General features: G+C 35.6%; 1 protein-coding gene across 9 annotated transcripts in view; it reads right to left on the minus strand.

Annotated features, from left to right (window-relative positions):
• Positions 1–15,379, minus strand: part of LOC111044660 (heat shock 70 kDa protein 12A) — a 71,192-nt gene that overhangs the window by 25,749 nt on the left and 30,064 nt on the right. For 8 of the 9 annotated variants that reach the window (XR_005571098.1, XM_039426181.1, XM_039426184.1 and 5 more), the window contains 3 exons: positions 14,084–14,196; positions 12,207–12,605; positions 2,268–2,440 (listed from right to left, as the gene is read on the minus strand). Coding sequence is in view for 8 of the 9 variants with exons in the window: in XM_039426181.1 (XP_039282115.1) it covers positions 2,268–2,440; positions 12,207–12,605; positions 14,084–14,196 (685 nt within the window). In the remaining variant the exon portion in view is untranslated. The remainder of the gene's footprint in view (positions 1–2,267; positions 2,441–12,206; positions 12,606–14,083; positions 14,197–15,379) is intronic. The other variant, XM_039426185.1, reaches the window with a different exon arrangement.

Genomic DNA, 15,379 nt, shown 5'->3' on the forward strand with positions numbered 1-15,379 from the left:
GTGTCTATTTCTATAAGGTCTATGGTTTCAATCAATACACCTAGGACCCATTCTAGGTACCTGTATTCTGTATTCTAGGTACCTTGGTTTCAATCAAAGACCTTAAAGAATTATGCATAAGGTCTTTGGTATCAATATTTTGTTTTGCAGTCATACTATTATTATGCGTGCCCATCAGTATCAATATTCTCACATTTGAAAAATACTAATTAGATAAGTGATTAAAAATAATCAAATGAACTAAATAATGCTGAAGAAATTATAATATTTTTGATCGTGAAAAATTAATTCTCATGAGATGGAAAGATTATCACGGAACTGGATAAATTATTCATATGGAATACAAATTCAAACGTGAACTGAGTTTGTTAATATTTCAAACAGGACGTCAGCTACTACTTGTGGATGAGAAAACTGCGTGAGGTCTACTGTTCACAGAACTACTAGAGATGCGATTGGTGTTGTCTTCGCGCTGATATCGATGAGATAAGCTCGATGTGGCTGCTACTCCTGTTGAAAGTGTGGCCACTTTAATAGCAGAACTCCTCTAAATACCTCTCCTTTAAATAATACCTTTAGACCTCCTCTAAATAAATGAGTTTGATACCGGTGGTTCGGAACACACCTAAAGCTGTAGGTCCACTCATCTCTCATCATCATCCGTCTCATTACCCACGCACAAGCCTGTAGTGAGGTCCACGTTTTTTTTCTTTTCAATTCAAAATTCTTTATTCTTTAAAATGCACTATACAATAAAATTGATAGTATTATTATTACTAGAATACCCCTACAAGACTATACGTCTGGGTGTAGGGGTGAACGTTATAATGACAGTGGAGAAAGATAGGAGAAGAGTGTTGCCGTTTGTCTGCCTTGAGTCCCACATTGTTGAAAACGGAATTAGCAACGTTGCGGAGGTAGAAAAGGATAGTGCTATCTGTTGTGTTGAATAACAGGCAAGGATAGCAACACCAATGTTAATCAAATACTGCCATTATAACGTGGACCTCACTATAGAGCTCACATACAAATTAATAATTATTATACAACATAGGTGATAAAAAATTCATATTTTTTTTATTTCGCATTCAACCTACTCTTTATACGTGCTTTAATATTAAATATTTTATGATCTAAAGCCACAATTTTTAAATTTTTCACTCAAAATCAAACAAAAATTTGATTGAGTTGAAGAAGGGTAATATTCCTGTACCATTTTTTGATTGCATCTCATCATGAACTACAACTTTTCTATTATGTATTTCAGTGTAAATTTCTTCCATAAAAAGTTATAAAATTTTTCTATGAAAAATACACTTTTGAAATATTTTCCTTCAACATAATTATATACCTTTTAAAGATTTGATGATAAACTTTCATTGTATTTTTCCTTTAGGGCTACTTTTAATATAAATAAAAATATAAATCTCAGTACCGTACCCTTTTAAATTATAAACTTTCATTTATTGCAATTATATTTTCTGTTAGTCCATATTATATTTTTCCATGACAAATAAATGATTCGACAGCAGTGCGAAGCTAGACAAGCATGGAACAATTCGAATTTGAAGTGTTTTGTTCACGAGCTTCCTGAGCGAGGATAGAGCTATCTGCTTTGTCAAATGATAGACAAGGATAGCAACACCAATGTTGATCAGGTGCTGCCATTATAACGAGGACCTCATTATAGTACCTAGTTAGTCTTTCAAATAATTTTTGAAAATGTTTGTTTTTTATTAATAACACTATGAGAGTAAGTAGAACCACAGAGAAAAGACGGCAAAGAAGATATCCCATGGTAGGATTAGGATAGGTCGTTTATGATCCAATTTTCAAGCCGATTTTTTGATAACCCCAATCTGACTACTGTCAACATAATTATGATACACGACTGTCTATTATTAGAAAGTGTCTTTTTAGGGTGAGAGTGTTGAGGTGCGTATAGATATACGCGCCGCGAACATGAGCAATTCACTTTTAATCAGCTGATACCAAGCTTTTTATATCTGTATCTTACCGTTTCTGTAAAAATACAGATATAGTCAGCTGATTAAAAGTGAATTGCTCATGTTCGCGGTGCGTATATCTGTACGCACCTTAAGAACGGCACAGTATGAGAGACTACCGGCTTTACATAGCTTCACGAAAAATAACTACTGGGACAATCGGCTTGAGTTAACAATGGCATTTGCAACATAAACGCCTTTTACCATGGGATACCTTCTTATGCTATCGTTTATGTATGTATCTTTTCTTCAATTTGTTACCGTATTGTTGTGCAGTGTGAGTTTGAACTTGTCGAAGTAGAGCCAGAGATGTGCCTCGGCTGGGTCGAGGTCGTGGAAGTGGTCCCTTGCAGTGCATCCGAATGAATGCAACTTACGAGATGGGTCCAACAGTAGAATAGAGGGTAACTTCTGGTTGTTCAATCCTGGCTCACCTATAACAAACACATACTTTTCACAATAAAAAGATCATGTTATCAGGTTTAAAACTAGCAGTCAAGCTTCAAATTCTTGCAGCGGTATAAACATTTTAGTATAGACCTACACATTAGGCACGGGACTTACAATTTTTGGCTTAAGCCTATGGTACTTTTCTGAAAGTTGGGCTGTGTTAAATTATTGAATAAATTAATAAATTAACTTCATCTCAAATATATTTATCTCGGGCTACTCCCGTGTTTCGGATGAACACGTTAAGGCGTCGGTCCCGGCTGCCTAAAAATCAGTCGTTGGGTCATGTCAGAGGCCCTGAAATTGATCAGTTGCGACCTGAAAACTCTGACACCAGACCTTAGCCAGGTCACTCGATATTATTACTATTATCTATAATATGTCAAGAAATATTATTATATTATTAATATTGTTATTGCCTCAAGTAGTAGTCAAGAAATATTCCTATGATCCAATAGAGAATTTTCATAATTGAGATAAACTATTTTGGTATTTCATCATGTGTTTTCATAGTCGACTAGATTAATTTGACAAAAATGAGGAGGTAGAAAAGGATCTGAATATATATATATATATTATATATATATATATATATATATATATATATATATATATCAGAAAACACTTTAAAGTTTTGTAATAAAAATATAAACAGGATACACACGACATGGATAGATTAAAAACACTTAAAGACTTACATTTAAACAAAAATTTTCGGGGGCTGGGCCCCCTTTCTCAATCAACCAGGAAGTGAAGTGCAGATTTGAACATTCTAACGGTCGTGACCACAGAGACGCGGTAGAGATGTTGTGTACCGTAGACCATAGAGCACAGACGAATGGAGGCGCACTGATTGAAGGAGCATTATGAGATTAGTTGGTGGGCCATGATGGGTTATTTCAAGCGGGAGATTTCAAATTTGAGTGGGTTATGGATAAGGAAAGGTGTAGATTATGAATTGATAGAAAAGAGGAGATTTAAAATTAGAAATCCAAAATGGAGTAGAATAAAATTAGAAAATGGAATTATAGAATATATATATATATATATATATATCATAGGCCAACAAAAACACTTAATTATATGAAGATACTATCATCTTTGTTTTTACCGATTTATAGATTTTCCCCACTTTGTCAAATTTTAACAATATTTACTCATTCAGAGCGTCCAAAGTCCAGATTTCAAACTATTCTGACATTCTGGTAATGTACTAAGTTGCAGAAAAAGGCACGCATTCATGTCAGAGTAGCCTAAATTTCACTGGAAATTAAGAGTTTGGTGTTGCATTGAGATAATTTACTAAATGAAAGGAAAACTTGAACGATCACGCACTGTTGTTTCGAAATTTCCAGTCCTCTAAAGCCTTCTCCATATATTGTTTTTGACATAATCAATAACATACAACAAACTATAGTAAAAAACTTCGGTCACAGTCAACATACTTATACCCAAAAATACGTCCAAGTAGAAAATAGTGGAATCAATTATCACGTTACTGTTGAAGGTGTAGGTACGAATTTTTTCATGGTAAAAATCATCCCTGAATACAACTCTAATTTCGTTTATAGTAGTGAAATCCTCATCATATTCACTGGGAGATGAGAAATACGGTTCAACCGACATCACCTTGTATTCAGTAAAGTTACAAGATGGCAAACAATTGCAAGAGCTGGTAGATTTTCCATCATTTATGTCGTAATGATTGTTTAAGGCGACATTCAACGCACAGGAGTTGTTGACATCTGGACATATGAAGGTTGTCTCGTTGTGAGGCATGAAAAACAGGACACAACCGCATTCCTTCAATGCATTTCTCGTAAAACACTCGATCAGACAATTTTGACGTGTGTAATATTGAAAGAAGTCCAACTCCACCTCGGTTGTATTGTAGCAACGTTTTGTGGATGGAAGTTTGTTCAGTAAACTGTCATCGGCCAATGGATATTGTATGAATTGTTCCGGGTCTATGTTTATTTGAAACCTTCCGTATTTATTGAGACGATGCCATCTCATAAAAGGACTGGGAACATCCCAGGGATTGTGGATTGTGAACGTAGGAGGCTTGTTCGTTTTCATGTCCGGTTTTTCATTCATTGCCATTACACTTAGCATCACAAGGCGATCAGCTACTAAAGATGGGTGATTCTCTTTTTCCCACATAGGCATTCTGTATTTTCCTGGCGAGAAAACCTTTAAAAATGGAAACCCGTGGATTGTTTTATTGTTCAATTGAAACCGATACTTGATTCCATGCAGTGGTAGATTCATTTCTGTATCTTTGTGGAAATAGTTACGCACTGTATTATTTTTGTAGATGAGCGAGGGTGGAAACATGTTGCATGAAACACAGAGTCCCTTGAAAGTGTAAGTGGGGAAACAGAGTGAGTATGGGTGAGCAGAGACTCTCGGATTTGTTCTCACGAAATAATCAGGAAACACGCTTTCAAGATTCGAGTCTGATATGACGAATCTTTCTCCTCTCTTTATTTTCTCTCTAATATACCGGTGTTTCTTTTTAGATTTGATTTTGTAGTACTTGTTGATTGTAGACATTTTTCTAGTCAAGCCTAGAATGTCAGCTACTCCAGGATTTTCCATTAAGGCTTCAAATGTGTAATCTGCTATGTATAACGAGCCACAAGCTGTTATAGCTGGTGCAGGCAGGGCAGATATGTGTTGCAGAGTAATTCCTTCTTCAATCGTCATTGGTGTTTCTCTCCATTGTGAAATTTTCAATCGATAAATCATGAATAATGAAGTGATAAAACATATCAAAACGATACACCAGAACAACCGTTCAATCCAATATCTGTTCCGGTCGAAGATGTATTTGAAGCCGTGAATTGATGTGTTCTCCAAAAACATCTTCCAATAACTCTTTCTCCTCAGCTGTCTTCTACGTGAAGCTCTTGAAACTTCCATGACTTCAAGAGACACGACTATCAAGAACGACCTCCACAATGCACTAACGAATGAGAAGTAAACTGAAAAGTCATTCACTTTCAGAATTCAATTATACTTGAAAGCTTTAATGCAGAGTTTGTTATGTTTTTCAATTTCCATATCATTGCAAGTTGATTGCCCTCCAGAGATTATATGAGGAGTATCATGCGAAAATTCTTCTATTTTGGATTTCAATGATGAAATTCTTGCCTCATGAATTTCAATTGTTGGAATTTTTTATTTGGAATTAACCAAGTGACGATCTTTAATATGTGAAATGCAACTATACTGTAAGGGCCAAGCCAAACAAAGCGGTTTTCAGACGATTCAGCTGGGCAAGAAGCTCTCCGATTGGCTGATTCGAAAACACCAACCCTGCCGACTCGTTTGGGAAAGGATTCATGTGGCTTAGCCCTAGTAAGCATATAGAGTTTAGACCATATTAGGCTGTTTTCAAGTTTTTTTTTTAGGCGCCAGCCCAATCAGTCAATCGGAGATCTTCCTACCCTGCCGACTTTTAAACCGCCGTCTGAAAACGCCTGAAAAAATGCTTAATACGTTCCCCCCTTTATAAATCATCAATATTAATTTTGGAATATTTAATATCGAAATATTATTGAGGAATGATAAGGTCACGCACGGACTTTTGTAATGAGCTAATTTTCATTAAAATTGGAATGCTAATTGGTAGATTGACTTTTTGCAATAATTGATAGGGCTTCTCCAGTTCATCTGGCAGATAAATAAGATGAATAAAATTGATAGCCTTCTTGGGAATAAACTACTCAAAAGTTTCAATTTCAATAATTAGAATAATTGAGAGATATATTTATAGATTCTCATGATAATCAGTCTGATAATACAGTCTCTATAGTACACGGTATTAAATAAACTGTACATAGAGATTCTTATGGTTTTAGTTATCACAACTAAAGCGTGAGTGTTAATATTTTTCATCTATACTATAATAGAGTGAAGAGCTGGCTTATACACACGTATGGGATAGGAAATTCACGTATGACGCATCATCACGTCTGAGCTACTGGACTGATTAACTTGTGAATCTCTGCATATAGATTCTTAATTCACTGAGGATGGTTATAGGCCTATTCTTTAAGATTTCAGTTTGTCAAACTGTTAATTGGACCCTTGCGGAGCACGGGTAACCTGCTATTATTCAATGAATTTACTCCTAAATGAAGATGATAGAGTATTGAAAATGGGAAAGAATAACTTGATAAACTGGTGTAATTGTTTCCAATGATGACGAGATATAAAATGAGAATCTTCATTTGAATGGGGTTGATTCTCTATTGATAGATTAGTAATAGGGTAGGTTCTAAGTATGATAAAAAGAATATGAGCTTTGTCAAACTGGCAGAAGATCTGTCAAGGAAAACGTAGGTCCACTATATAAAGCCAGTGGAGAAAGATCAACGTTGCCGATCCTCATACAGTCTTGTCAATGCCTTCTATAGACGGTAGCTGATACAGGTTTATTGATGTAATATTAGGGGGCGCGACAGTCGAGACCGACGACATTCGAGGCCACTTTTTTAGGAGTCCTCTGCCGTCGCAGGTCTCGACTGTCGGGGCTGTACAAAAAAATTAGAGTGGCCTCAACTGTCGCCTAACGCAGGCGATATTTGAGGCCACTTTTTCAGGAGTCCTCTACCGTCGCTGGCCTCGAATGTCGCCGGTCTCTACCGTCGCTGGTCTCGACTGTCGCAGGACTCTTCTGTCGTTTGCCTCGTTTGACATCGACCCTAATATTAACTCATCATTCACGTTTGAAATAATAAATTATATTTTATTAAGCAGGAAATTATATTTTTAAATAATTTCATAATGAATTTTCATAATTAAGATGGAATATTTTGTTAGTTAATTATTAGTTCTACATTGTTGAAAGACGATCTGGCAACAGAGCAAAGCGAGAAAGAGATAGCGCTATCCGCTTTGTTGAATGATAGGCAAGGATAGCAATACCATTGCCAATCAAGCACTGCCATTGTAACGGGGACCTCAATATAGTTCATACTTTGATTGGACTTCAGTGTCATAGTCATGACTATAAACTTATAGCATAGAGAAACAATAGCGTAAGTAGATATCCCATGGTATAGGAAATTTATGTCGCAACTTTTACTGTTATCTCAAGCCGATTATTGCCGATTATTGTCAATTTTTACTGTTTTGTTGGGGTGAGAGTGTATGAACGGCACAATTTGAGAGACTACCAGCGTCACACAGCTGCATAGGAAAGAACTACGTGAACTATCGGCTTGGGATAACAGTAAAAGTTGCGACATAAACGCCCTATACCATAGGATATCTACTTATGCTATCGTTTCTCTATGCTTATAGGTACTTTGATTTAGGAACTTGTTCAGGATTGAGTCTCGCATTGATTAGTGCTGGACCGCTGTAGGCCGATTCTAGAGCAGTTCAAATCGAAGTTAAAATTGGACTTACTTCCAAGGACGTATAATTGCACAGGTCCCAATTGATTTCTCGTATTGAATCGATTTTACCTTAGGAATGGAATGGCATTTTCACGGTCAAATTAGCATGTCTGAGCAAGGGGAAAGTGAGACGGAAGTCAACTCTGTTTCCGTCATTTATTATTAATCATAAACTTGCAATTATAGTGAGGTCCACGTTATAAAGGCTGTGTTTGATTAGCAATGGTATTGCTATCCTTGTCTATCATTCAACAAAGCGGATAGCTCTTTCTTGCTTTACTCTGTTACCAGATCGTTCAGATCGATGTAGAATTATTAAGTAATTAACAAAATATTCAATTTTAATCATGAAAATTCATTATGAGATTATTGAAAAATATAATTTCTTGCTTAATAAAATAAAATAAATTGATTATTTTAAACGAGAATGAACAGTTAATATTACATCAATAAACCTGTATCAGCTACCGTGTATAGAAGGCATTGACAAGACAGAGGATCGGCAATGTTGTTCTCCTATCTTTCTCCACTGTAATTATAACGTGGACTTCACAATTATATGGTACTGTTTATAAAATCATCGAAATCAACAAATAGTAACTATGAGATGAATAATCTTCCAAACTCGACTTAACACATACATAGAAATTGATTGAAATTATTGATTTAATCACTTTATTGAGTAAAGTGAACAACTCAGCACTGTTTGGTTTGACCTGGTCAGCAGTTTTTGGCACATTGATATATTACTGAATTAATGATTAAGGAATTCTATTCAGTTAGATACCGATATATCATGTAGTAGTGTCAATCGTCAATGAGGTCATCTAGAATTTTCTAAATTCTGGTTGGTAATATGATAAATACTGAGTTATGAATTTGGAGAGTCATCAGTTTATTATAATTGTCGAACGAGTCACTCTAATATTTTTCTTCACATTAGAATTTCATGATTAGAATAACAAAAAATTACATTTTATGACACCTGGAAGAATAATACCACTAGAAATTCAACACTATAATTTATTCAACCAACTGGAAAAATAGATGACTGGAGCAAAGGGAGAAAGAGAGAGCGCTATCTGCTTTGTTGAATGATAGACAAGGATAGCAACACCATTGCTAATAAAACACTAATTGACCGAGCGAAGTGAGGTCTAAGATTCAAGTCGACTGCTTGGCATTTCTCTTAATGTTTAAATGTTTGAATGTTTAAATGTTTTTTGTTGCGCATTTACGGCGAAACGCGGTAATAGATTTTCATGAAATTTGACAGGTATGTTCCTTTTTTAATTGCGCGTCGACGTTTATAGAAGGTTTTTGGAAATTTTGCATTTCAAGGATGATATAAAAGGAAAAAGGAGCCTCCTTCATACGCCAATATTAGAGTAAAAATCAGACTATGGAATTATTCATCATAAATCAGCTGACAATTGATTACACAGATGTGTGGAGAAGCCAGTCTTTTGCTGTATTTCTATAAGGTCTATAGTTTCAATCAGGTACTTGTGGATGAGAATATTGTGTGAGATCTACTGCTCACAGAACTACTAGTTTATAACGTGGACCTCACTATAGAAGGCTCGGTTGACATCTCTGTACAAATTTCTAGGCGATTTCACAAAGTAGAAGGAATTTTCATTCTCTGTGGCGATTTCCTGGTGAAATTTGCAACAAAACTCAGTTCCTGTATCGTGACTGCTTCCTTTCGGTAGCTATTTGTATCGTAGGAGCGCTCTGTGCGTAGGGCTCCCAAATGCAGTAACGCTACAGGTCGATCGATTCGATTCCTTGCTGCAACACCACTGTCCACATTATGAGGATATACACACGTCTTGCAATCGTCACCAACTTAATTTTGCACTCATGTTTTCTGTGTTTGAGTGGGTTTCAGTCCGGTGTGTGCCAGGGCCTGCCGAAGTCACCGAGATGTCCAGGGGCAGTTTCTAGGAACGCGTCTTGGTTGAGACTGTCAGTCAAAAACCCTTCAGCAGTCTCAATCCAAGTTTCAGCTACCAGGGAAACAGACTCACTTGGGAGCAGGCTCCGACTTCGTTCCTCAAATGTATCAAACTAAGCACGGCGTTGCATGTCAAGCTCAAAATGTATCAAACTACTAAGCAGGGGGGCGTTGCAAGCGTCAAGTTGCGTTGCAAGTAGGACTTCAGTGAGGGAGATTTCATTCCACCCTATACAGAGTGGAGAGGCGAAGAGTGTTGAAAAATAATATGCAATCAATCAAAATAACTTCTCCTATTTATATTATTGAATACAGTACATGCATCATTCATCACTCTCAAACAATGTTTCCACCTATAGTGCGGTCCACGTTATAATGGCAGTGGAGAAAGATAGGAGAACAACGTTGCCGATCCTCTGTCTTGTCAATGTCTTGGTCTTCTGCAGACGGTAGCTGATACAGGTTTATTGATGTAATATAAACTGCTCATTCTCGTTTAACATAATCAATTATATTTTATTAGGCAACAAATAATATTTTTCAATAATGTCATAATGAATTTCCATAATTAAGATGAAATATTTTGTTAATTAATTATTAAATTCTACATTGTTAAAAGACGATCTGACAACAGAGCAATGCGAGAAAGAGATAGCGCTATCCGCTTTGTCCAATGATAGACAATGATAGCAATACCATTGATAATAGGTCTGAGAAGTTGCCTTTTCTAAATAAATAAATGAAAAACGAATAAAATAATAACTTTTTAACACGAGTGTTGAGAAAGGGCCTAGTGTCCGAAAGCGCTCCACAAACTTAAGTAGAAAGAAACTAATAGCTTTTATTTATAAAAATCTGACTGCTATGTCGTAATTTAAGTATCCAAAAGTGATTATTAGCAATGGATATAAGCATTTTTAATTGAGTTCTGAATATAGAACTCTTGTTCTACAAAACTACTACTCTCTTGAACTCTCTTGTTCTTGCAGACAAGAATTTTTTAAGCTAACAGTATTGTGTTCAATAATATGTAATATAAAAATATTGATTTTATGTATCTTTCTGACTGACTTTCAAAAACTTTCAGTAATTGTTTTCATTGAAATTTTGACCTGCTCAATGTGTTTTTTTATTAATACCATTTGTGTAACTGGATTTGTTATGTAAGTGATGTCATTAAATAAAACTTGATTTGATTTGGAACGTAAGTAGTAACATTGAAAAGAATAAAATGTCTCCAATGCTGGCTGCTGCTGCTGCCCTCTCTGTAGCACACAAAGCTGTGAGTTTCCTGTAGTGACTTGGTTCTGTAAAGAAGGTTTCGGATACCAGGGTGGCATGAAAGGGTGGAGGGGGACTTAAAAAGGGACTTAGCAGGTCGATGTGGGGGACTTGGCAAGCTCGAGGTCGGCCTCGGTGTGCTCTCTCTACCAGGAGACCAGAATCGTGCAATAAGTACAGCGGGACTTCGCGAAATCAAGTCCTTGCCAAGTTTAAGTTCCGCTGAAACTCAAGTGCTCACGCATGCGCAGGGAGTTGGTTGTTACTAAACACTTGGGGCATTTTTTCTTAAATCTCATTAGTTTTGTATTGGTTGCAAGCTTAATCATGATATTTTGGATTTTCCAAATTGAACACAGTAATGACAATATTATTACACTTTGCATTCGATAGCTTTTTTGAATTATTTAGGAATGTTCATTTCGTCAAGGAAAACCTTTCCAATGTTATAGAAATGAGAAAATAAAGATTATAATAAAATAAAGAACTGCGACTACGCCCCGTTTCGTAAAGCCAATTTTCTGACTCCAGCTGTTTAAAGTCTAGAACTTGGCTAAATTCCGAGCTCGGAAACCGGCCCTCAATCTATTATTTAATCTACAAATGGAAATTACTGATATTTGCAATTATCCAAATGCTAATGAATATAATAATTATTATTAAACGAAAATCCAAATTAAATGCTGTAATTCACCCCGAAGACTTCTGCTACTGCAAATATTGACAACAGGGTAAACAGCTAGAAGGAAATTCGATGAGTGCTAATATTCAAAAATTATTTGTCAGCCCGGGAATGACAAATAATTTTTGAATAGTAGTGCTCATCGAATTTCCTTCTAGCTGTTTACCCTGTTGTCAATATTTGCAGTAGCAGAAGTCTTCGGGGTGAATTTCAGAATTTAATTTCGATTTTCGTTTAATAATCATTATTAATTTATCAATTTCAAAGGGTACTATAATTCTATTTTATAGATAAAAGGAAGCAGCCCTGAATTCATAAACGTTAAGAACATATTATTATTGATTCTCTGGAAATCCCTGCTTGGCTGTTTATCAAAACTCGTAAAAAATTTAAAAAATAGATTTTCTTGTTCTTACCTTGACAATTGGACATGAGATGGATGTCAACATCTGATGGATGATCAATGTACCGATATGCATAACCACTGTAAGTTGTTCCCAAGTCTACAGCCACCACAACTTTAGCTTCAAACTTTTCTCCCATATCTTCATTTTCAGCCAGGCTTTCCGCTTCTTCCAAAATTCCTTCAGGTTCCTCGATGATCGGCTCTCTCTCTTTCTCCTTCACTTCCTTCCTATCTGCTTCCTCTTTTACGGGTTCTTCGTTGTTTTGTGTGTTTGTGTGAATGATTGGTGGGGGTATAGGGTTCTCCGGTGCAATGTAGACACGAGATGGTGGTTTTTTCGCCACATTTTCCGATAGAGAGTCGTCTGAGAGGCTTTTGTGGCTGGTGTTCAAGCTTTCCACGTCATCAACTGCAACAAAATTGTGAAATCATGTTGAGTTCAAGGAAGTTTCATTATTAGATGGATTAACCCGCGATGGATTTCTGCTACAGAGAATAGGAAGAAAATTGATGAAATATGGGAATTTTGAAGCTGTGAACCATTCAAACTTTAAAACAAAGTTTTGCAATCTGCATTCAAAACTTGTATAATAAAAATGATAACCAATATTGTGACATTGATTTAAAGTGTTGATTGAATGGATGTTGAATTTTTTCAACGGAATTCGACTATACTACTCTCATCTTTTAACAAAATTCTTAATTTAGTTCAAAATTATTGTGCTATATTTTTATCAACTTCTTTCAGGCCTACTGTTTTTGTTAACCGTTACATTATCGAAGTAATTATTCATTTATTTACAAAGATCGTAATCAAGCCAATGATTGGGAGAGTCAGCAGGATTCAGGAACTGTTTCTCTCCCAAATTTTGTAGATAGTTTCCCAAAAATTTTGATCATCCACCTCTACCTTAAATCTGGTTGTCCTGGGTAACTATTATTGTTATTAATTTATTTTTCCAAATTTCTTTATTAAGTAGTGATCATGAATACAATGAAGTGTTTTTTCATATAGTGAGGTCCACGTTATAATGGCAGTGGAGAAGATAGAAGAACAGTGGTTCTCAGCCTTGCCACTGCCTTCTATATAGAGGATAGCTGATGTATATTAACGGTTCCTTCTTGTTTAAAATGAACAATAATTATACTCTTTATTTGTCAAGGGAAAATACTCTTAAATGATTAGATAATAAATTTTAATGATCGAGATTGAATATTCTGAAAATTATTTTTTTTTAAACATCTTTATTGCCCATAAAAACAAAATACAAAATAAAAAGCTTACAAAAGAAATATTCTAGATTATAATAATATATTATGCTATTTTACAAATAAATTAAAATTACATGGCACCACCCAGCAAGGGCAAAACCCTGACCGCTGAGTGAGAGTATCAGTATTGAGAATATAAATTATATTTATATATTGTTATATAACGATCTGGCAACGTTAAGGAGCTGGAGAAGGATAGCGCTATCTTCTTTGTCGAATGATAGACGAGGATAGCAAATCCAAAGTTATTATATTTATACACTGTTAAAAGGCGATCTGACAACGTTAAGGAGCTAGAGAAGGATAGCGCTATCTGCTTTGCCGATTGATAGAAAAGGATAGCAACACTAATGTTAATCAAATAACGTGGACCTCACTATGGTGAATATTAACTTGGTGAGGTGTTTCTTCACCGTTTCAAATTTTCTCTCTTTTATTCACATTTTTATTGGGAAAAGGATAGCAACACTAATGTTAATCAAATACTGCCATTATAACGTGGACCTCACTATGGTGAGTATTGACTTGGTGAGGTGTTTCTTCACCGTTTCAAATTTTCTCTCTTTTATTCACATTTTTATTGGGAAAAGGATAGAAGTTAATAATAGCACTCACCATTCTCTGTTGATTTTGTATTGAGTTGTGAGACGTAGACCTCTTCCACCAGGTTGTCTGTCTCATTGCAGCCTACAGGACTCAGACGAACACTGTTGGCAAAACACAGCCCACTGTGAACATGATAATACCAGAGAAAAATAAAGATGGTTTCCATCAGTATCAGCTTATGTGTTCGGTACAGTGAGAATATTATTCCTATATCTTCCAAAGGGACTATTCATACTCGCTCGGCCGGGATGAGTGGAAATGGTACTATTAGAACTCATTGAAGAGGTTTACAATAAGGCTCGTAGTGACCTTGAGAAACTAAAAGACTGGTTCGATAAAAATATAATGACCCTTAATGTTAATAAAACAAAGTTTATGGACTTAAAATTGAGGAATAGGACAGATGATGGCTCAAATAGTATTGTATTACATTGTTGCAATATTCAACAGGGGGGTTTTTGCAACTGTCCATCTATTGAAAAAGTAGGCACATATAAATATCTTGGGGTAATATTCGATGACAGAATGAATTGGTCCTCTCACATTTCATACATTAAAAGCAAAATTCGTAAAGCGATATTTCTGTTTCATGGGCTTAAGAATATACTTAATGTACAGGAGCTTAGGAATGTCTATTTTGCATATGTACAATCAATGTTACAATGGGGAATAATTGCGTGGGGGGGATGCTATAAAACTGTTCTTGAGCCTTTAAAAGTTTCTCAAAATTCTATCTTGAGGGTCGCATTGCAGAGAGGTCCCAGATGTTCCACTAGAGAATTATATGAGGACTTTAAAGTGTTCAATGTAAGGCAGCTATTTGTGAGATCTGCCTTAATTTACATGCACTCTCACCATAACCAAATTTTTAACAATACAATAGATCATAGATACCCCACCAGAGCATCACATATAAACAATATACAGACTCCAAGATTAAATAAAACATATTCAACAACTAATATTCAGTACCTGTCACACATAATACTTAGAAACATACCTGACTATCTTAAAACTTTTCAAAATTACAGATCAGGCCAGTATAAGCGACTTGTGAGAAGTGGTTAATTGTAAGTGACCAGAAGAGTCTGAACGCGTGCTGCTCTCTGTATATAGGTAGGGAATGAGGAACTTAGTGATCTTGTCTGTGGTCCTTCGAAGTCCAAGTCCCACAGTGCTTATTATTATTATTTTATTTATTTTTTTTGTAGCCAGTGTAGTTTACTGTTATAGTATTACATGTTTTTGATTGGATTGTCCATCGTCATCACCATATTTCATTCTAAGTTTGGAAAATTCTTTATA

The sequence above is a fragment of the Nilaparvata lugens genome, chromosome 4 (assembly GCF_014356525.2).
Source record: "Nilaparvata lugens isolate BPH chromosome 4, ASM1435652v1, whole genome shotgun sequence".
In the NCBI taxonomy this organism is placed as follows: Eukaryota; Metazoa; Arthropoda; class Insecta; order Hemiptera; family Delphacidae; genus Nilaparvata; species Nilaparvata lugens.